Source organism: Artibeus jamaicensis, unplaced genomic scaffold (genome assembly GCF_021234435.1).
Source record: "Artibeus jamaicensis isolate MK-2021 breed Jamaican fruit bat unplaced genomic scaffold, CSHL_Jam_final contig_3206, whole genome shotgun sequence".
Lineage (NCBI taxonomy): Eukaryota > Metazoa > Chordata > Mammalia > Chiroptera > Phyllostomidae > Artibeus > Artibeus jamaicensis.
Window position 1 is genome coordinate 1,770,410 of NW_026521757.1, and position 24,208 is coordinate 1,794,617.

General features: G+C 33.6%; 1 protein-coding gene across 2 annotated transcripts in view; it reads left to right on the forward strand.

Annotated features, from left to right (window-relative positions):
• Window positions 1-24,208, forward strand: part of EPHA6 (EPH receptor A6) — a 911,975-nt gene that overhangs the window by 140,123 nt on the left and 747,644 nt on the right. For both annotated transcript variants that reach the window (XM_037132782.2, XM_037132783.2), the window contains exon 3: window positions 13,120-13,783. In XM_037132782.2, the coding sequence (XP_036988677.2) occupies window positions 13,120-13,783 (664 nt within the window). The remainder of the gene's footprint in view (window positions 1-13,119; window positions 13,784-24,208) is intronic.

Consider the following 24,208-nt stretch of genomic DNA (forward strand, 5'->3'; position numbering starts at 1 on the left):
GTCTTTCATGATTAGTGGGCTTCATGAGCCAGTAATTTTTCTAGGAAGTTCTTCTATTCTTCACTGTTTGAGATTATTCTGTTTTCATTTTTAGTCTTATTAGCCACATACAAATGCGTACAGTTATGTTGTGAGTGTGTGTAAGTGTATGTTTTAATTATTGGAAGATCCTTTTCCTAAGTAATTTTTTTATTGTTAAATTCAAGTTTGGAAATAGGAGACAGAATGGGACTAAACAACATGAATAGAAAAAGGGATGAATTTTATGTGCTTGAAGAAAATTTAGAACAAAGAGAGTGGATCTACAGCTAATTATGTGGGTTGCAGTTGGAGTATGTTTCTTGTAAAATCTGTGATAATTCATATTTTAAAAATGTATATTTAACAATAATTATTTGGTAACTTAGATATATATTTGGTCTTCTGTCAGGATCTATTATATACCTTCTATGTATATGCTTTACATTTTTCTTCTCCTCTTATAACTTATTTTTTACATTTTTGGTATATTCTGCTTTAAATTTCACTTGTTCAGACATATACATTCATTGATTTATTTCTATTAATTTATAAGCTGTTGCATTTAGCTTAAATTATCACTCTAAATATATATGTGGATACTTTAAGTATATGCTAGAGATAATGACTTTGAAAGTAAGCTTCTTAATTATGGAACCATACCTATTCAGATATATGTAGCACTTAGCTTACTTCTGTGTCCTTTTAATTTTTAGCTATTAGGAAATGTGTGATAATTTGCTTATTGGATTATGAATTGTAAAATTTATAGAAAAAATATTGTAAACAAACACATACACAAAGGCATAATTGTTCCATTTATTTTCAGAATATCTTCATATAAAGTATTTCATAAATATTTATCTATAACACCCTCATATTTTTCTATCTTAAGAACATTGGATTAATTAAGCATACATGATAATTAATATCTAATAATTTTTCTGTTTCAAAGCACCTAACTATAAAAGCCTAAGTTCATTTGTTCTGTATAATGCACTTTAGAGCTGAAAGATTTATGTTCTCATCATGACCTTAAAGCTCTATGGAATGCATCATGATGTTTTTATTACTATGCTCATAGCAATTTTAGTTTATTATTCTGTTAATATAATATGTACTATCCAAGGATGTTCTTTTTTCCTTGAAGCTTGAAAGAAGAAAAATTACTAACTATTGTTATTTAGTTAGCTTTGGATATTATGTTGTTTTGTTTTGTTTTTCCTGAGAATAAACTTTTGTAAATGTTGTTAGAAATAATAGGGTAAGTTTATTACACTGTCTGACTTTTGGCACAGTAATAACTGTGCCAGATCCTATTTAAAGGCATGCTGTTCTTTTACGCATTCTTCTGGAAGCATATAATAGATGCAAACTGTAATATAGATAAATAATAATTTGTGAAATTAGGAATTGGATGTGTGTAAGGAAAAATTCTCAATTTAGGTCAGTAATATGAAATTTCCCTTTTAACCACCTACTCCTAATTTGATATTCTAAAATAATTTTTATTAATTATAAATCAGTTCCACAGATTTATTTGAAAAGAATAGTGCCTGTGTTTTTACAATTTTCTTACTGCTGTGTTTAAGAATCATTAAGTACAAATATGCCAGACAAAATTAATTATTGTAACCTATAGCTACTTTACATAAGTCAGACATTCATATGTATCATGTGTAATTTATACCTTTAAGTCAATTAATGCAGACAAAACCTAGAAGCCATTGGAATTGCTGACAATCATTGGGTATAGTTGCACATGTAGGAATCTGATGTCAAGCACATTTTGACCTACCATCAGCCATTCCTATGGAATTGTAGTGCTGGGTAGAGTTAGAATTTTAATTGAACTGTATAGGTCTAATGTATTTGGAAAAACCAAGCCAAAATAGTGCTTGTGAAGTATGAAATAACATTCATGAGCCAGACCATAAACTAAGAATATCTGTACACAATCATCATCTTAGCTTGGAAGAATCTCAACAAATTTATTTTACACATTACATGTTTACAATAAGAAAGCATTCTTTTCCAGTTTTCTTCATGAAGATTGTTCTTCTGCTCACATTGGCACTCTACCAAACCTTTTCTTCTCATAGCTGCCATAACCCTTTTTTTAATCAAATCTAGTAGGTAGTGGATGTCTATATTACACTGGATCTTTCAGCAGCATTTTAGTGGCAATCCTCCTTCCTTCAACAGTCATTTTCTTCTCTAATGTGTGTAGAACATCACACTCTGAGGGGTTTCTTCTCCAAACATGCATCAACATGTACAGTTCAAATATTCATTTATTTCACACTTTGTAAGGCTTACAATTCATAATTTAATATACTTAAATATTATACCTTTTAGTTAAAGTACAAGGAGCTACAGACTTTATTATTAATTAACACAAAGATAGATAATCTGACTGGATCAGTAAGCAGCATTTTTTATATATTTAAGTTCTCTATTAAAGGATACCTTCTAAGCCTTCTGGATATTACATCAACTGACCAGTTGACTCTTTTTTCTAATGCAGACACATTTCTTTTTTTTTTATTTTCTTAACTTTTTTTTATTGATTATGCCATTACATTTGTTCTGTTTCCCCTCCTCTGTTCCCCTCCACCCTGTACACCCCTCCCCCACTATTCTCCCCCTTTTAGTTCATGAACACATGTCTCAAGTTCTTTAGATTCTACATTTCCCCTACTATTCTTACCCTCCCCCCTATTTTCTATCTACTGTCTATGCTACTTATTTTCTGTACCTTCTCCCCCCTTCTCCTTCTCCCACTCCCCTATTGCTAACCCTCCATGTAATCTTCATTTCTATGATTTACTCCTGATCTAGCTGTCCTCTTAGTTTGCTTTTGTTTTAGGTGTGGTTGTTAATAACTGTGAGTTTGTTGTCCTTTCACTGTTAATGTTTCTTTAACTTCTTTTTCTTCGATAAGTCCCTTTAACATTTCATATAATAAGGACTTGGTGATGATGAACTCCTTGAATTTGGTCTTATCTGAGAAGCACTTTATCTGTCCTTCCATTATAAATGAAAACTTTGCTGGATAGAGCAATCTTGGTTGTAGGTCTTTGGTTTTCATGACTTGGAATACCTCGTTTCAGCCCCTTCTTGCCTGTAAGGTCTCTTTTGAGAAATCCACTGACAGTCTGATGGGCACTCCTTTGTAGGTGACTGTCCCCTTATCTCTTGCTGCTTCTAGAATTCTCTCTTTCATTTTAATCTTGGCTAATGTAATTATGATGTGCCTTGGTATGTTCCTTCTTGGGTCCAACTTCTTTGGGACTCTCTGAGCTTTCTGGATTTCCTGGAAGTCTTTTTCCTTTGCCAGACTGGGGAAATTCTCCTTTATTATTTGTTCAAATAAGTGTTCCGGTAAACACCAAGGCACCTCTCCTCATACGTAACAGGCACGAACAGATCAAAACATGGTTCAAGAACAACTCAGAGCCCCAGAGCCCATAAATCTAAATGATGAAGAAATAGCCAAACTTCCAGATGCACAGTTCAAAACGCTGGTGATCAGGATGCTCACAGAACTGGTTGATTATAGTTACAAATTAGAGGAATATATGAAGGTTAAACTAATTGAAATGAATGGAAATGCACAGGAAACCAATAGTGATGGAAAGGAAACTGGGACTCAAATCAAAGGAGTGGAACAGAAAGAGGAAAAAAATGACCAAACAGAAAAGGACGAAGAAACAAGAATTCAAAAAAATGAGGAGAGGCTTAGGAACCTCCAGGACATCTTTAAACGTTTCAACATCCAAATTATAGGGGTACCAGAAGGGGAAGAGGAACACCCACGAGTGGAACACTTATTTGAACAGACACATTTCTTGATAGCATTTTTGTCTACTCCTTCCTCTATCTTGAAAACATTCAGGGGTGGTGGAGGGGAATGAATGAACCTGCAGTTCTAAACCTGAGTTTTCATCCTTATCTAAAATGTGCACCAGCATAATCCTGACTAACTCATTTGATGTTGCAGTCTTCATTTCAGCCATCTGATATTTCTATGTTCAGCTAAGTTGTTATGAAATCCCTAAAATGGGATGTTTAGTTTAAGACATTGTCCAAAGACTGTATCTCTCTCAATAATATGTGATGTTTAGAATCCAGATTTAAGAAGTAGTAAGTCTCCCATTAGTGGAAGCATTCAGAATTGTTGTAGTTAGAATTTAAACCTTCTATTATTAATGTCTATGTTCAACAAATACTAGGAACCTATTGTGATTCTAGTATTGTATCGCCCTGGTACTGAGGATATAGAAGTGAACGCAACCAAGTCCCTGCCCTCATGGGGATAACATGCTTCTTAAATTTATTTTAGTTTAAAGCCTCATGGGCCAATAGAGCTTTTCAGATAATTGTGGTATTGATTCTGTGTTCTTTGTAAACTCAAGTTAATTCTTTTGTTTAAGTAAGTTACCTTATCCATAAATCAAGGATAGCATGCTTTATTTTCTCTACCATACAAAAATTAAATTAAATGTGCTCTATGAGACTTTTTATATGCTTTCTATATTTGTGAAGTAATGTAGCACCTAGCATGATATTCATATGTTGTTCAACATAAGACATAATAATTAAGATAAATATTTATCACATATTTATTGTGGAATCCTATTCAGAGATGAAATTAGCAGCATCTTAATCATTGTTTAAGTGAAAATCTTAACTTTTTATACCAACTAAGGATTTTGGATATTCAAAAGATAGATTCTATTTAAGCAATGGGAGGGAAATGGAGAAAACTGTACTGAGTAACAATAAAAAAATTAAACTAGTCACAGGAAAAAAAATTTAATGTTCATAAATATATTGTGATAATTTTTAATGGGAAGAATAATTACTTCTTAGTAGAAATTCTTCTGTAATATTTTGATCTTAGTAGGATAATTGTACCAAAAGCAATAGATTTATTTATAAAATTTACTGTCTCAGTAGTTGTCTTCCAAACATGCCATTGAGTTCATACTTTTTCTAATAAATCTTTTTAGTGCTCGTAAAAAAGTTTTATGTTTGCCCAAAGTGAAATAGAAGTGTATCTGCACATGATGCATTTTGCTTCTCGTTTTATTCTTTGAAACTAGTTATCATTTAAATGCAAAGACTTCACTTTTCTGCTGCAAAAACAGATTTATGTTATTAACTACATGGCTAGCAGCAGAATACAGGGTGTTAATTTTCTAAGTTTATGTCAGTATATTTACTCAAAATGAATATTTAAGTGGTTCTGAGGAAAATATCACATTAGAATAAGAAGCACTTATACTAAGCTTTTATTTGGTGGAGAATATTAGAGGGTTGTAATTTAAAAATTAAGCCACTACAGCATTACATAATGAGATGCTTGTATAGATTCAACAACTTTCGTTTATTTGCATTATGGAAGGTAAGAGTTTGAAAAAGATCAGATATGTGTCATTTTACCAGATGAAGACTTCTCTTTCATTCTCAGTTCTTCTTTTTTTTTTTTTTTTTTCATTCTGGGAATAAAGTTAAGAGTTTTTCCTCTTGCCTGCCTCCCTTTCTTATTTAAATTTAGTTTAGGTTGAGGAATAATTAGGTACTGCCATTTACTTCAAAGCACTTGGTAACAAGTTATACAGGGAACCTAAATAGGAATTATTGCTTATGTAATCACATAATTTTGTTGTTGCTTCTTTATTTTACTCCATCTTGAAATTATCTTTTACTTTTATAAAAAATCTGAATAATAATTGGCTGATTGCTTTATTAAATAAGCATCTACCAATATAATACTAGTGAATTTAACAAGGCATTTGGTTTTTTATATTCTCTCTCTTAAATGATCTTTTGTTATAGTCTATTTTTATGTATTTCCCCATTATCATAAACACATTTTAAATAAATAAATCAAGAAAAAATATTTTACCTCCTATTTATGTCACTTTTATATTATTGCTTGGATCTGTTACAAATGGGGGCAGAAATAAATTTGAGACAAGTGATTTTACTATTATAGTGCATAATGGTATTACGTGTGATTTTTTTAAAGGGCAGGCAGAGAAAAGGGAAGAGTGGAAAGCAATTCCACATACTTATAAATAAGTATTTATATACTTAGGAAGCAGAGGTAAAGCTAGAAACCAAAATATTTTTCTATAGCTGTTTCATTATTTAATGTGATTAGAGTACTTCCTTCTCTAGTTCATAATATCAGCATATTTAACATTGATTTTCAGTGATGTTTTCCTTAAATCAGACTAGCTTTGCAGCTTCTTAGGATCCTAAGGTATCTAGGGCATGCTTTTATCCTCTCCTTTTTCTCACTGGAGGTACAGAGTTGCGTATGTAAGCATGAGGGTAATAGCTCTTTTCTTTTTCTACAAATTTTCTTAAGCTATGGCCCAAATTTGAATAAGGAATCAGGATTTATCACCCTCATTTGAAATTACAATTAGCTTTCCATCAAGTCTTTTTTATTTATTTGTAATTCTTAAATTATTTTTTATTGTTGTACAAGTACAGTGTCTCCATTTCCCTTCTACACCATTAAACCCCACCCCATCCATCCCCACCTCCCACCCTCAATCTTACCCCCCTTTGGCTTTTTCCATGTGTCTATTATAGATGTCCCTTGAGGATCCTCCCATTTATTTCTCCTGTTATCCTCCTCCCCCCTCCCCTCTGGTGACTGTCAGTTTGTTCTTTAGTGCGATGTCTCTGGTTATTTTTTGCTTCTTCTTTGTTGTGTTGCTTAGGTTCCACTTATAGGTGAGACCATATGGTATTTGTCTTTCACTGCCTGGTTTATTTTTGAGAAACAAACTGTCTACTTTTATTTTTAAATTTCTAAATTAATTTTTGAAATAAATGTTTACACTTCCATTGAATTCTAAAGATTTTCAAAGGAAAAAGGTATAAATTTGAGAGATATATGTAAGAACCTTGGGTGTTTGGGTCAATTTACCAGCAATTTATCTTAATATTCCTGGCTAGATTACCTTTTTATTGTTCTTCGAGGAAGGAAAGCTATCTGATTTCACTATATTTGCCACTTTAGGAATTGTATTGTTCTAGCTCTTTATGCCCCAAAAGAAGCTATTTGGCTTACTTTATTTAACTTGCTATGAAAAAAAAAACAAAAATGAAAACTCACCGTTTGTGGTTGGGGATGGGTTTTTAGAGAACTCTTAGGCATAAATGGATTAGGTAACATTTCGGTGTTCTTTATATTTCCTATCACTTCTAGTGAACATTCACATTAAAGGGGACTGCCTAAGTAATCTGTTCAGTGGAGAAATATTGGTAGGTGCTCAAAGCATTAAGCTGTATACACACACTTTTGGCAACTTTAGTCCTGTGCCAAGTGTTTTCCAGGGGATAAAAGTTCCTGCCCCTGTTTAAAACAATAACACACATAAACTTATTCTCCAGTTTGAAATGTTCAGATTTACATAAACCTTGCAATTGTAGGAAATATGATGAAATAATAAACCTGTCATTAATTCTACTGTTAAAACAGTTGGTCCGTTCTGTCCCCCGCTTCCTTTTACATGATAGGAACCAAACATGAACTGTTCCAACTCTTTTGTCTCATGTTGTTTACTTGAATTTCTATATTTTAATATAAGATAAATACTAATATATAAAACAATTCACTGATAAATAATATCAGTGAAGCAAAATTCAAATTATACATATACTAAAAGATAACCTGCGGCATATTAAAAATTTTAAGTTTATTGAGCCAACATCAGTTTGAATCAGGCAGCATCAAACCAAGAGTTGTTAGGGCCACTCTACCAACAGGAGCCAGAGGAAGGGATTTATAGTGCAGACATGCAAGCCAAGCAAGGAAATAATTTCATTGGCTATTGCTTAAGCACTTGCTTAATTTGGGAAAGTCTGGTTGACTATTTGTGATCTTGTTCTTAGGTTTTGATTTCTTGAGCTTATCAGAATGTACAGGAATTTACTAAAGCTTAGATTTCAGTTTGCTTTCATAGGCTCCCAGGGCATTAGAGCCATCTCAGACTAATGGCCTCCTTACTTAATGCTTCCGCAGAGTAGACTATATCTCTTATGGCTCGAATAAGTAGAGCAGAGGGCTTCTTCTGTCCTGTGAGGACTGAAGTCCTTTTTGAGGTGTGTATGCATGAATTACCTGTGATGAATAGAAAACTTTTGGTTAAACGAGAATACATTGTCTTTCAAAAGGTCACCAGGAAGAATGTCTCATAACTCATGTAGGTGTTTGTTCTAATAATCTAAATGTTGGATATGGTTCTTGGGGTGGTCTCTTGTTGATGGGTAGGGCTCTGGGATCATTTAGGGCAGAGGAAATAATTGGTTTTGTACGTAAGAGTTAGGAAGATTGTGATCGGTGCTGTAGACTCAGGATTGGCCCTTTTACATATGGAAGATATTTCTAGGCCCAGTGCCCTTTGCTGTCTCTAAGAATTAGCTAGTCCTGGAAGGTGCAGTCTCTCCCAGGACAGCAAGTTGTCCAGAAAAACAGAAAATAAAACAGAAAATAAAGTTAGAAGGCCTGGTCTATGCCTTACAAGGCAATTACTTCAATTCCTAGGTATTAGATTTTTTATATCAGTAATGTGAAACAGAAATTATGTATTCTGCTTTTAATTGGACTGATGATGACCAAAGGAATAAACATTTGAAAAAGCTTTGACAAGTATAAATTCAGTATGTAAATAGTTGCCCTTGGGAATAATTACATCTAAGATGCCCTTGAAGCTTCTTTTAAAGAAAGAACCCTTTGTTGTATAACTAATTGTTGCTTAACCATAACTTCTGATTGAGCAGGAAAATTTTTCCGTCCAGCAGTTTGTAATTCTCCTATCTACTCCTTTATTTAAAGAAAGGGCTTATAAAATGTGAGACAGAAAGAGCTTCCTATTCTACTCATCCAGGCAATGAGAACAGATATAGTTTGCAAGATATCTTTCTCTGTGTAGCATGTGTGATTTATTTTTGATTTACTGTGCTATTTTCCACATTAGGTATATTGCTAATTTTTTTATGTATTGGTATTTTATTTTAATAACTACATAAAATATGCTTTTTTTAAATGAGCTCGAGAAGTCAGAGTATTTTGGGTTTAGTGCCTATTATGTAAAAGCATGGAGCTGACTGAATTACTGACTTTATAGCAGAATTAATGTCTGGTTTGATACATATTTCCATCGTGTGATTTCTACAATTACCAGATTTATGTACATATAAATATTTCAGAGCAGGGAATAAATTATATGTTTGCTTGTTTTAAAGAGGGACAAAAACTTATACCCACTGTATATATGTATGTTGTACGGGATTAAAATGGCAAAAGAGAATATGCTTGTAAGTTAATGTTACACATTAATTTCTGTTTACTCTTCCCCTTCTGCCTTATTGAATCTTAAAATCCTTCAAAGTTCACACCCCTCCCTCTTCACCAAACCTCTGAAACCACCAGCATTCATAAGCATTGCTATCCTTTGAACTCTTACTAAGGCCCATGATGCACTAGGATGAAAAGTATTTAGAAGGGTAACTTTTACATGAGTCTCTGTGAGATTATCGGATCATCCCTGACAATGAGTGTATACTTGAAATTCTTTTCACAGAAACTCACTGTTACTTCTGGAAAATATTCTGAATTTCAAGCAAGCACCTTCCAAATGAAAATTTAAGATGCAGATTATTTTTAATTCTTTTGTAGATAATATAAACCTTTTGTTTGTGAAAATTTACGGTAGATAATTGGAAGTACTGAGTGTGCTAACAGTCTTGTGGACTGAAGAAAGTAGCCACTCCTTTCGGAGCTATACTAATTGAAACTCAACGAGCCTTGATAAATGACTCTTACAGTCAATTAAAATGAGAAACTGCAAGCAGAATGCATGAAATAATTTTATTATAAATAACTAAATTATAATATCAAAAAATTAAACACTTATTCACCATAAAAGTAGTTTATTATTTCCACACAACTTTAACAGTAATGAGAAACTATGATAGCCTGTTTTCCCAAACTGCCTATAAAGTTACCAGAATGATTTTTTTGAAAATTACAACTACTGTTATAAATAAAATATAATTACATATAAATTTATATTATAGAATTATGCATTATTCTAGATAAATACTGATACTAACAATTTCAAGGTACTCAAAATTTTTTATTAATTTTTTTAAAAAGATAAATAAGGTTTTTTATTCAAATAAATGGCAGAATACTTGTATGTAAACACACAGAAGTAAAATATTACAGTGATCCAGCTTAGAATAAAGTCAAAGTGCTTAAAATATAGTGAGTTTTTCTTTTTCAATGCACATTTCTATTATACTTTAATAGCTACATATTCTATCATAAAGATACTGTATTTATTTAACTGGTCACGCTTTGGGGACATTTAAGTTGTTTCCAATGTTGACAGTTAAAAATATTACTATACTAGATATCCTGTAGTTAATCTTTGTACAATTTCAAGAATGCTTCTTTTGAACAAACTCCTAGAAATGATATTGCTGCATCAAAGAGTAATCAGATTTTTGCCTCTATCTTCATGAAGGATATCAATTTATAATCTTCTTTTCTCCGATATCTTTATCAAATGTTTATGTTAAGGTTATTCTGGCCTTGTAAAATAAATTTGGTTGTAAAATAAATTCGAACACCAAAAGGTTATGGGTTCGATTCCCAATCAGGGCACATAGCTAGGTTGCAGGTTTGATCCCATTTGGAGTGCATACAGGAAGCAACTGATGAGTATTTCTCTTTGAAGCTGATGTTTTTCTCCTTCTCCCTCTCTCTCTAAAATCAATAAATATATCCTTGAGTAAGGATTTTTTTAAAGTAACAATAAATTGGTAAGTATTCCCTCCTCTGTGTTCAGAAAGATTTTGGGTATGATTATTTTTTTCCTTCCTAAATATGTGGAAAAGTTCAACAGTGAAGACATCTGGAGTTTTTCATTTTTTAATATATTTCATTAATTATGCTATTATATTTGTCCCAATTTTCCCCCTTTGTCCCCCTCCACCCAGTACCCCCCCTTTCCCCCCAGCAATTCCCACCTTAGTCCACGTCCCATGGGTCATGTATGTAAGTTCTTTGGCTCCTCCATTTCTTATACTGTTCTTAACATCCCCATGTCTATTTTGCATACACCGATTTGTCCTTTGATTCTAAATGATAGCCCTGCTTGGTAGAGTAATCTAGATTGTAGGTCCTTGATTATCATCACTTGGAATACTTTTTTCCAGTCCCTTCTAGCCTGCAAAGTTTCTTTTAGGTAACTATCTGCTTTTGGGGGGAGGGGGCTGCTTTTAAGATTTTCTCTTTATCTTTAACCTTTGGTACTTTAATGATGTATCTCGGTATGGTTCTCTTTGGGTCTATCTTATTTGAAACTCTCTGTGCTTCTTGGACTTGCAGGTCTATTTCCTTTAGCAAATTAAGGAAGTTTTCTTTCATTATTTTTTTCAAATAAGTTTTCAGTTTCTTGCTCTTTCTCTTTTTCTTCTGGCACCCCTATGATTTGAATGAATGTGCATTTGAAGTTGTTCCAGATGCTCTTTACCCATCCTTGTTTTTTTTAATTTTTTTTCTTCTTGATGTTCTGATTGAGTGTTTTTTCTTCCTTGTCTTCCAAATCATTTATTTGATTCTTGAGTCTTGGCTTCATCTAAGCCTACCATTGTTTCCCTGTAAATTGTTTTTTATTTCACTTAGTGTAACCTTCATTTCTTCCTGGGTCTTTGTTATGCTGTTGCAATACCTGATGAGTTCCTTGAGCATCCTAATAATTAGTGTTTTGGACTCTGCATCGGATGGATTGCTTATCTCCAGTAGTTTAGTTCATTTTCTGGCATTTTGTTCTGTTCTTTCATCGGGGCCATATTTCTTTGTCTCCTCGGTGTGGCAGCCTTTCTGTGTTTGTTTATATATATTAGGTAGATCTGCTTTTGAGTCCCTTCGTAGTAGAAGTGGACTATTGTAGAAAAGCGCACACATAAGCTGGGAGGAGCAGAGCCTTAGTTAATGACCAGGGTGGGACAACCTATGTGAACCAGGTTGATGGAGTCTCCAATATGGTGTTGCCACTCAGTGGCTCTGTGTGAGGGAAGGCTCAGAAAGGGGTTAATGCCACTACCATACCTCTAGAGTTTTGTCCAGAAGCAAGCTGTCCTTTGGCACTCGCCCTGATGCCCCTTTCAGTTTCTCCCCATATTCCATTGTTGCCCTTATAGCTGCTGCTCCAGTGCTGGGCCCAGAGGAAGTGAGTCTGTTAAGTCCTAAGTCTGTTGTTGGCCCTTTAAGAGGAGGCTCCTGAGAATCCCAGTTTCTTCTGCCACCCTAACCCCCAGCGGTTCTTACAGACAGAACTTATGGGCACTTATCTTCCTAGCACTGGAAACTGGGTTGGGTTGTCTGGTGTGGGGCTGGGATTCCTCACTCCCGAGATGTCCCTCCTGATTTGTATCCACCACATGTGGTTTAGGACCACCAGCTCCACATCTCCATGTCTCCGTGTCTCTGTACATCTCTGCATCTACGTGCCCCCTGTCAATCTGGAAGAATGTGACTTTTTTAATTCCTTGGTTGTTGGGCCTCCATATAGCTTGATGTTCTGACATTTGGGGTGATATTTGTTTTGTAGTTTAGTTGTAATTTTTGGTGTGATTGTGTGAGAATCCATGCCATGTTTTCCATCTTGACTCCCATATTACATTCCTATAGTACACCAGGAATTATTTAAAGTGCTTTACAAGTATTAACTAATTCATGCCTCACAACAACCCTATGAAACCAGGTACATTTTACATTTAAGAAAACCAGAGCTTAAATTTAGTAGCTCTTGGTCATGCATCTAATATACAGGAAATTAGGATTCACCAGAACAGCTGGTATGTCCAAAACCTATACTCCTAACCAAAGAGGAGTATTTTCATGGTGAAAATCCTGCTGCATTAATAAATGCTTTGACTACCTTCATTTGCATCCTTTTTATTCATGTCCTTTTTTAAATTTTGAAAATTTGAGGAGCAATCATTTATGTGTAACCACTGTACTTTTATAAACATTTAACTGTTATTATTATTTTTTTGCAGTGGGATGCCATTACTGAAATGGATGAACATAATAGGCCCATTCACACATACCAGGTGTGCAATGTAATGGAGCCTAACCAAAACAATTGGCTTCGTACAAACTGGATCTCCCGAGATGCAGCTCAGAAAATTTATGTGGAGATGAAGTTCACACTGAGGGATTGTAACAGCATCCCTTGGGTCTCAGGGACTTGCAAAGAAACCTTTAATCTGTATTATGTGGAATCAGATGAGTCCCATGGAATTAAATTCAAGCCAAGCCAATATACAAAGATCGATACAATTGCTGCAGATGAAAGTTTTACCCAGATGGATTTGGGTGATCGTATCCTCAAACTCAACACTGAAATTCGTGAGGTGGGGCCTATAGACAAGAAAGGATTTTATCTGGCTTTTCAAGACATTGGAGCATGCATTGCCCTGGTCTCCGTCCGTGTTTTCTACAAAAAGTGCCCCTTCACTGTTCGCAACTTGGCTGTATTCCCTGACACCATCCCAAGGGTGGACTCTTCCTCTTTGGTGGAAGTCAGGGGTGCTTGTGTGAAGAGTGCAGAAGAGCGTGACACTCCAAAACTGTATTGTGGAGCGGATGGGGATTGGCTGGTTCCTCTTGGAAGGTGCATCTGTAGCACTGGATATGAAGAAATTGAGGGTTCTTGCCACGGTAAGGAACATTCAAATAATGTATTAAACATTTAAATGATTTTTTTAACTTAAGAACAGGACCTTTTACATTGTTATGATTAATATAACACCTAGCGTTTTTAATATAAAATGATTTTCTTTATGTGAATTATGTTATGAAGGCTTATTAATCTAATAAATTATACATTTACAATTTTTATATATCCATGGTAAAGATAATCTATATGAATTGATTGGATTTAGGAATTATAATCAAAACAGAAATATATAAATGCAATTATTCATTGGTAAATAGTAACAAAGTAGAGGTTTTTTCCTCTCAAAAGTAAATTATTTATGTTTATTTTCTATAGCACTGTATTGAATTTATTGACCTTTTTCTATATTCATACTCATTAAAAAGGGTGAGAGTAAATAAGAAAAACATACTTTTATGTACATAAGCGTTATGGGTAATATGCATGAATATTTAAAGATTTTATATATTTACAAAACACTTGGTTTTTGAAAAGTTCACTAGTGCCTCCAATAATGATTATGTTAGCCATTTGAAAAAAAATTAATATTTGCATAAAAGGTCTGCAGTATATTTTTGTGAAGTATGAGCCAATTCCCTCCAATATTTAAAAATTAAAATATTCTATTGAAGTTTATCAATAGAATAGAAAGAAAGAAAATTTTTATCCTTCACTCATAAAATATAATGAAACAAAAATAAGTTGCACAATAAGTTCCCCTAAAGGTAGGGGAACTTTATAAAATATTTTACATTGAAAAATATTCTAAAGAAAAATTCATATGTATAAGTAACTGTTCAATGAGATTAAGAAGATAGTAAGAGCTTTGGATAAACATATTAGACATACTATCCATGTAGTTTCACCATATTTTAAAATTGGAGAAGCTGGACATTAATTGATATAAAAAGTTTAAAAATATTTAAAGAATAGTTTTATAATATGATTTATGTGATTAGTTATTAAATATTGGTAATTTTTCATAGCATTGACCACAGAATTACAGGGAATGGTAATTGCTGATGGCTAGATGGCTTTTACTTAGTATGTTTGTTCTGTGTGATTACGTTCTTATTACATGCCTTAAAATTCCTTCTATTGTTGGGCAAAGTTGATTTTGAACAAATGATAATCATTATCAGCTTATCCAGAGCTACTCCTAGATTCATCTGTTTTTATAGCTTGTTACCTTGATTATGATTTATTTGATTGCAGAAATAGTAGATAAAATGTGCGCTCTTGACACTTTGTTTTGGATTGCCCATTTCCATCCTCTGACAATGTTTTTTGTCTTTTATCCTATTGCCATCTATCAACAAGTTATCTCACAACCAAATCTCTAACTCACATATACATATAATCTAAATGTCAGATTAATTGGAATTTATATGAATAAACTGTACCTGGAGTAGTAATATGACACCATAGATATACATGATTTTCTTTTAGTCTGTTCTGTTAGTCTGTTTAATCTGCTCTGCTCTGAAAAATTATATTATTTAAGTTACTGAAATTTGGGAATAACCTGCTATCTGTTCATTGCTTTGGTAGTTGGTAGAGATAAATATTAAGTATGTGTTTCAGTTATCTATTACTATTGAGACAATACAGCCCAGCACTTATTAGTATAAAGCTAAATGATTCATTATTTCTCAGGATTCAGCAGAGTATCTCTATTGCTTAATGCAGATTAAACAGAGGTCACTCCTGCAGCTGTTTCCAGCTGGGAGCTTGATGGGAGTTGTGATGTTCGAGGTGACCTCTCATCTTCAAGGGCCTTTCTCTAGATGGCCTCTCATTTAAAAATCTAGTCCAACCTTTGTTACAGTACCGTGGCTGGCTTTAAGAAACAGATTGTCACATGGCCAAGTAGTAAGTTAGTAAATGAGGGGACTGCACAGGGATGAATACCTGGAAGTATGTTTACAGTGAGCAACCAATGTGGTGGTATACTACAGTTCACTCTCTAGTTTCTCATGATCAACGTTTCTCCTTCATGCACAAAAACCCACAGCCTCCCAAAGACTTACCCTACATGGCATTGTGTTTAAGTCCAGAGAGCATCGTTGAAATCAATTCCAGGTGTGAGCAAAGCTAAAGCTCACCCTGACCTGGAGAACTGAGAACCAAAATGAAATGTATTGTTCCCCCCCACACACACAACACACATGGGACAAAGACAAGATCATTGGAAAAGAGTCTCTAATATCTAAAGGCAGGTATGCAGCAAACACTGTTTTGTTCGGATTCTGAAATTTGTGTAGATGTTGTAAAGATCCATCTCTGTAGAGCAGGGAATGTTCTTTGATCGAGTCTGCTCCCTAGGAGTGGTTATCTGTGGCTCGTAATTTCATCGCTTTGCCCTCTGAGTCAGTCCATTTACTGGATGGAAATGCCTGTGTGCTAGTTGCCACTTTCAACAGCTGAGAAATGTTCTTAATTTGATCCACAACATTATGAAGTATTTTTTCTATTTTCCAAATTATTACAGACAGCATGACCCTTTATCTCCAATAGCAGTTGTTTTACTTCTCTTCTATTCTCCCATCCTCCACTCATTCCAGCATTTACAGCCTGTTTAGTACCAAAGCAACTGCCATATGTTTAGTTTCTCTGCTATAGCAGCACTCCTTGTCTTACACAGATTATTTACTTACAATCTGGAAATACAAACTAGGCTTAGCTGAGTGGTCCTTCATTCTACATATGGCTTCTCTCATATGTAGAATATTTGAGGCCCTAAGGTTGCTTACTGTGTAAATCCTGATAATAATTTTAATGAGTTTCACTTTAGGAAATTATTCTAATTTTTCTTTCTTTCTGGGATAACCATTAAACATAGTTATTCTCTATACCATTCAAAGGGCTTTACAATTTGACCTTGTTCTATTCTAATTTTTGCAAATCTTGTTCTAATTTTTATAAATTCGTTTTCTATATTTTTATGAACAATCCATGCATGTTTCATATCTCCTGCTTTTTTTATCCTTTAAAGTCTAGCATGAATGTCGTATAAGTAGGTCTTCACATAGTTAATCCCTCTCTCCTCTGCACTGTAATTTGTACTAATGGTGTGTGTGTGTGTGTTTCACCAGGGCTGTCAGATGAAAGAGTTGTATTTAAAAACCATGGGTGTAATAAAAGGTACAATATTTATTGATGTGAATGTTCACAAGGCCCTGATTACTAGGCTTTTATGAGTTAAGATAGACAATATTGATATGCCTGTGGTGTGCTTGGCTTCTTCTCATTCCTTGAAATAGGAATGTTTTCTTCAGGAAGGGTCATAGTGTTTTAGATTTAGAAAGCTTTAGAAAATATTTGTATTTCTTATTTTATGAATTAGAATGGTAAGTTACCAAAAATAGAATGTTATTGCCTGGGGCCACTTAGTAACTAGTACTAGACTGAGGACTAAAGCCTTGATTTTTCTCAACCTGGTCTTTGTGTGTTTTCATTTTGTACTTTCCTTCCTTTTCCCCTTCCTCACTTCTTCCTTTATTTCTCTTTAATTTCCTCATTCCAAGCATTCAGGCCCATACCTTGATGCTTTCCTGCCTGCCAAACAGTAGAGAGAACCCCTGAGTTACTGGTCATTAACATTAGGCCCTTAGCCCTATGTTCAGTTTCTGGAATCTGATATGGACACTGCTAGAACAACATCTGCACATCCACCCTGAAATTTGGGGTATGAAGAATGATGGGGAATTAGACAGATTTATCTGGATCTCTGCTTTTAGAAATGCTAAACAGAAAAAAATTATAAAGTTTTAGGGGATTTTATAATTTATTTGAATGGATTTGACAGTGTCTGCTGTGCAACAAAAACACAATAAGCTTGTTTAAAATAGAGTAAATTTATATTTACCCAGACTATTAATATCAAATTAATGATGTATATTTGTTTTAATTGAAATAATTTGTTATATTTAACCTTAAAAGTTGTACTACTGAATGTTGAACATGTTATTTCCTTCTCTATAATATTGTTAAAGTATATCTATTTCAAATTTTAGAATTACAAAAGAGAGAAACACTCTTGTCCTTGCTATAAGTAAAATTTAATTAGATATAAAAATTATATTAAACAGACATGCTAAAATTGAAAATCAAGCACAATAATTTAGGTTATTCTATTACATAGTAAACAGTATATTTTTTTGGCTCAAATCTCAACTTATTTTACATAGCTATTTTTATTTTATTTAATACTTTCATAATTAAAACTATCATACTTAGGCAGATTGATTTACAGACTTTTTATCTTAATTTACTTCACTAAGGCTTTGAATTAAAAAATAACATTGATTCATATCATCAAATAGTCTTTTATTTCAAATAGTCTTTCATTTCATATATTTAATAACATTTTAATACTATGGGACAAATAATTGGAAGAAATAATTGGAAATAATTAACATGCAATATTGAATGTAATTTTTGTTTATTTGGGAGTGTTGAAGTGACATGAATCCCTAATAAACTCCTCTTGGATAGTAATTTGGAATAAATGTGATTAAAGCAATGGCATCTGTACTTAGAGATATTAGTTAAGGTTTAGGATTTTAGACCTAATAGCAGACTATATATCAATATCTACACCTATACCTATATCTACACCTACATACAGATATAGATATACCTACATATATCTATATCTATAGGTATATCTATATCTATCTATATAAGTCAAGGATACATTCTTTAACCCCCTAAGTATCACATGATACAGTTCAAGAAAATAACACTTGGCTATGGAAATTAAAGTTCTGAACATTGAAAATTTTTAAAAACTTTTCCTTTTTCTAAGCACATGTTTGTATTTACTTCTTTTTTTCTCCAGTGCTGCTTTAAAATTCAGGGGGAAAAGATGGTGGCAATTCTGAGACCATTGTATTATAGTTCACAGAGATGAATGGGGTTATTCAAGGCCTTTGGTGACATCGCTATCAATTTGATCTCCTGAAGAGTGTTGTTATTTTAAGCTTTCATGGTTCTGTCATCTGTTACAGTTAAGAAACATTTATTCTTTGTGTTTATGATCTTCTGTCTAATCATGTTATCAGAAGTGACAGTGGAAGCAGTGAGCATTAAGAAATTCTGAGACACCAGAATTTGCTAGCTTTAAATAAGGGGCTGTGAGGATATGATGAAAACCTGAAAGGTGAAATTGGGATCAGAAAAAAGGGCAGACTTATTGGCCCAAATAGTATTTTTACTTTCTGAAGGTTTTTCACAAACTAAGTATGAACTCTTACAATATAACCTTAAATTCCAAATAAAGCTGCTTTTTCATGAAGCAATTCTCTAGACTTTCATTCTGCTTGAAAAGAATATGAAATCAAGAGTCTTGGAGGAGTAGTCTACAAATAGAAGGTATTATTTCCAAGCAAAACAGAGTCAAGTTAAATAATTATATTATTTTTGTCATTATTTTAAAATAGATTAGGACATAAACTGGTTTGAAATAATTATTTTTAGTAATTGATTTTAACCAAATTTTAGCTTCTATTTTTGTTCTTATTCTCTGCTGGCTTGTGTCTTATAAATCATATTTCTATATAGGCTACACCTATTTTTAAAATCTTTTCTTAACACATATATTTATAAGAAGGAAGAAAGTTTTTCAGCATTTCTGTTCTCTTTCCAAACATGACATACCATGACACCTGCAAGAAATTGGCACCTTTCTTGTGAATATTCTTGAGAATATTATCTAGAACTTTAATTTTCTTTAGATGTACCAAGATATAGTAACAGTTTTTATATTTGATAAGTTTTCTATCATTATCTCATTTCTTCTGGGTTCAGTATTTTTTTTGCTGAAGTATATGCCTGGGTAGATCTTTGTCAATGTTTTATAAGTGTTTAAGTTCTTTATGTAGTAGATATCAAAAAATATATTTATTTTCTCTCCCTCTTTAGTGGTTTTTTATTTGGGTATAAGATACTAGGTAACTATTATTTTCCTAAACATTCTGAAAGTATCATTTTTCTATTTGTAATAATTAATTGTTAATAATACTCTTCCAATAGTCTCATGTAGTTACTTGGGAGATTATCTGTAGATTCCCTATGTTGGGTACTCAGTTATATTATTCTGCAACTGTTATTTTTTTGTATTTTGTATTTTGTGTTTTAAACTTGAGAAAGCGTGTGTGCATTGTTATATTTTTCTGTTTTCTACTTCTAGAATACTTTAGATATTTGTTGGACACCTTCAATATTATCCTCCTTATCTCTGATATTTTAAAAAATATTTTAACCTCAGCACTAAATTTCACATTAATGAAAGGGGTAGAAGATTATATTCCAAGCAAACAATAGTCAAAAGAAAGTGGGTGAAGCCATGCTTATAGCAAACAAAGCAGACTTCAAGCCAAAAAGGTAACCAGACACAGATGAACACTACATAACAATAAAGGGTACAGTCCATCAAGAAGATATAACATTTATCCATATTTATGTACCCAACATGGGAAAACAAAAATCTATAAGGCTACCATTAACAGCTCTAAAGGGAGAAATTGACAGCAATTCAATAATACTAGGGGACTTTAATAGCCACTTACATCAATGGATAGATCATACAGACATGAAGTTAAGAAAATAGTGGCCTTAAATGATACATTAAACCGTATGAACTTAATGAATATATACAGAACATTTCATCCAAAAGCAACAAAATACAAATTCTTCTCAAGTATGTATGGAACAATTTCAAGATTACATTCTATGTTGGTAAAAAAAAGTATCAAAAAATTTGACAAGATTGAAATCATATCAACTAACTTTTCTAAACACAACACAATGTAATTAGAAATAAACTGTAATAAGAAAATTAGAAAAATCACACACACATAGATTAAATAACATGCCACTAACAACTATTGAGTCTACAAGGAAATCAAAGAAGAAATAAAAATACTTGGAGAGAAGTGAAAATGGAAATATGCTGCAGCCTGCTGCAGCAAGGGTGGTCGTGAGACTGAGCGAGGGACTGAATAAAGGAGAGGACCAAATGCTCTGCTGGCATAAGGCAAGTTTATTGTGCAGTCTTCAGGCTTAAATACAATCTTGAGTACATAGAGGACAAAGGAGAAGCCTTCTGGCACGTAGCTCACTTCCTTGACCTACAAAGTTTATCTCTTCCCTTAGAGTCAGGATGTTCTCAGGCTAACATACCTTCTGGGTACATGACGCACAGGCCAAAGATATGAGTTGATGGGTAAGGAGAGGCAGCTAGTTTCTCAAGGGGTCAGAAAGCAGTCACAACCCAGGACAGCCCCGAGGCCGGAAACCAGGCCCAGACACCACGCCTGCGGTGCAGGACTCTATCCTCGACCCCTCACATGCCTCCTGGGCTCCAACAGAAATACAGCTTACCTCCATCTTTGGGATGTAGCTAAAGCAGTGTTTGAGGGACGTTTTTATAAACAATACAGGCCTACTTCATAAAATAAGAAAAAGCTTTAGTAAACAATCTGACCTGACATCTAAAGGAATGATAAAAAGAAGAATAAGTAAAGTCAGTAGAAGGAGGAAATGGATAAAAATCAAAGCAAGAATAAGTGAAATAGAGAGTAAAAATACAATAGAAAACATCAGTGGAACTAAGCTAGTTCTCTGAAAAGATAAACAAAATTGACAAACTTTTAGCTCGACTCACTAAGGAAAAAAGGGAGAAGGCTCAAATAAGTAAAATTGGGTAAGAAAGAGAAGTTACAACAATACCACAGAAATACAAAGTATCATAAGAAACTATACTATAGACAGCTATTCATCCACCGACAGATTAGAAAATTTAGAGGAAATGTACAGATTCTTAGAACGATAGAAATTTTTAAGACTGATTCATAGAGAAAACAGAAAATATCAATAGACTGACCACTAGTAAGGAAATTGAAACATAATTAATAACCTCCCCAAAATATAAGTCCAGAGGGTTTTACTGGTTAATTCTACCAAATATTACTTCTCAAAATCTTCCCCCAAAAATTAAGAGTAAAAATGGTTCCTAATTCATTTTGTGAGGCCAACATTTACCCTGATACCTAAACCAGACAAGAATGACACAGAAAAACAAATTGCAAGCCAGTATCTCTGATGAACATAAAAGCTAAAATTCTCAGCAAAATATTGGCAAACTAAATACAACAAAACATTAAAAGGATCAAATACTTTGGTCAAGCTGCATTTGTTCCAGAAGTGCAGAGATGGTTCAACATCCACAGATCAATCAATGTGCTGCTCCATATTAAGAAAATGAAGGATAAAACTTGCATGAACGTTTCAATAGATGCAGAAAAAGCATTTCACAGTATTCAATATCCATGTGTGATAAAATGCTCTTGATAAAATGAGTATAGAAGGAAAGTGTTTCAACATAATAAAGGATATATATGAAATGCACAACCAGTATCAGATTAATATATGAAAAACTGAAAGCCTTTTCTCTAAGATCAGGAACAAGATAGGATGCCCCCTCTCATCATTATTTAACATAGTGTGGGAAATCCTAGATAAAGCAATCAAGCAATAACTAGAGCCCTGGCTGGTGTAGCTCAGTGGATTGAGTGTGGGCCTGCGGACCAAACAACCACGGTTCGATTCCCAGTCAGGGCACATGCCTGGGTCAGTTCCCAGCAGGGGACCCAGGAGAGGCAACCATACATTGCTTTTCTCACCTCCTCTCCTTCTTTCCTTCCCTTCCCCTCTAAAGATAAATAAACAAAATCTTTTAAAAAAAGAAATATAAAGGTATACAAGTTGGGAAGAAAGAAGAAAGCTATTGCTATTTTCAGATGATGTTATTTTATACATAGAAAACTTATAAAGATTCCAGTAAGAACTATTAGAAATAATAAACAAATACAGTAAAGTTTCAGGGTACAATATAAATATACAAAAATCTGTTGTTTTTGTACACACTAAAAAAAATCAAGAAGAAACAATAAGATAACAACCTCATTTACAATCACAACAAAAAAAATCAACCTAGGAATATAGTTAAGTGAACACCTGCACACTAAAAACTGATGTATTGAAAGAAATTGAAGATACAAAGAAATGGAAAGACATTCCATGCTCATAGACTGGAAGAATTAACATTTTTAAAACATTCACACTACCCAAAGCAATCTACATATTCAGTTCAGTTTCTATCAAAATACCAATGGTAATTTTCACAGATATAAAACCAGAAATTTCTAAATTTGTATGGAAGTACAAAAGACTTTGAGTAGACAAAGCAATCCTGAGGAAAAAAACCAAAGCCAGAGATATTACACTCTCTGATGTCAAAATACTAAGTAGTATTCCATTGTGTAAATGTACCACAATTTTTTGATTCGCTCATTTACCGATGGGCACTTAATAAATTGTGCTGCTGTGAACACTGGGGTGCATAGGTTCCTTTGAATTGGTGTTTCAGGAGTCTTATGGTATAATCCCAGCAGTGGAACTGCCAGCTCAAAAGGCAGTTCCATTTTCAGTTTCCTGAGGAAATTCCATACTGTTTTCCATAGTGGCTGCTGCCTCAGTCTGAATTCCCACCGACAGTGTCCTAGGGCTCCCTTTTCTCTACTTCACCAGCACTTGTTGTGTATTTGTTTATGATGGCCGTTCTCACCAATATGAAGTGGTATCTCAGTGTGGTTTTAATTTGCATTTTTCTGATTGTTAGTGATGTTGAGCATCCTTTCATAGGTCTCTGGGCCTTGTTTACATCCTCCTTGGAGAGGTGTCTGTTCAGGTCCTTTGCCCACATTTTTTTATTAGATTGTCTTCCTGGTGTGGAGTTATGTGAGTTCTTTATATAATTTGGAGATCAAAACCTAGTCCAAGGTATTACTGGCAAATATATTTTAAGTTGGAGATTCTGTAATTGCATAAAATATGCTCCTATAAACCAAACTTAAAAGCCCTAATGAATTTATCAAAAAATTTACATTGGTATTCCTGGTTTACAGAATTTCCAGAGATTCAGGAATCCAGACTTCTCTCATTCAGTGAACAACTCTCTCTTAGACACTTTGTAGTTTTCTGTGTCCTTTTCAGAGATTGTAAAAGTAATTGGAGGAAATGCCTTAAAAGATATTTTCTTTCACATATGAGCAGTAAGAGCTGGTTCCATCACAACATCAAGCTGCAAAGAGGGGTGGGTTGTTGTTGAATTGCTGGCTCAGTAGTTGCTCTAGCAATAATTCTCTATCCTGGAAGAGGAAGCCAACATTTTGTGTAGATATTTATACAAGAGTCTGCCACTTCCCCCATAACACGTACATAGTTATCTTTTCATATCCGATAATTCAAAGTTTTCTCTACCAGTTTCAAATATGTCTTCTGATAACCCCAAAATTAAATGATAAGATATCTATCCCTAACCCAAAATGTGTTTAAAGCAATGGACAAAATAGATTGAGCAC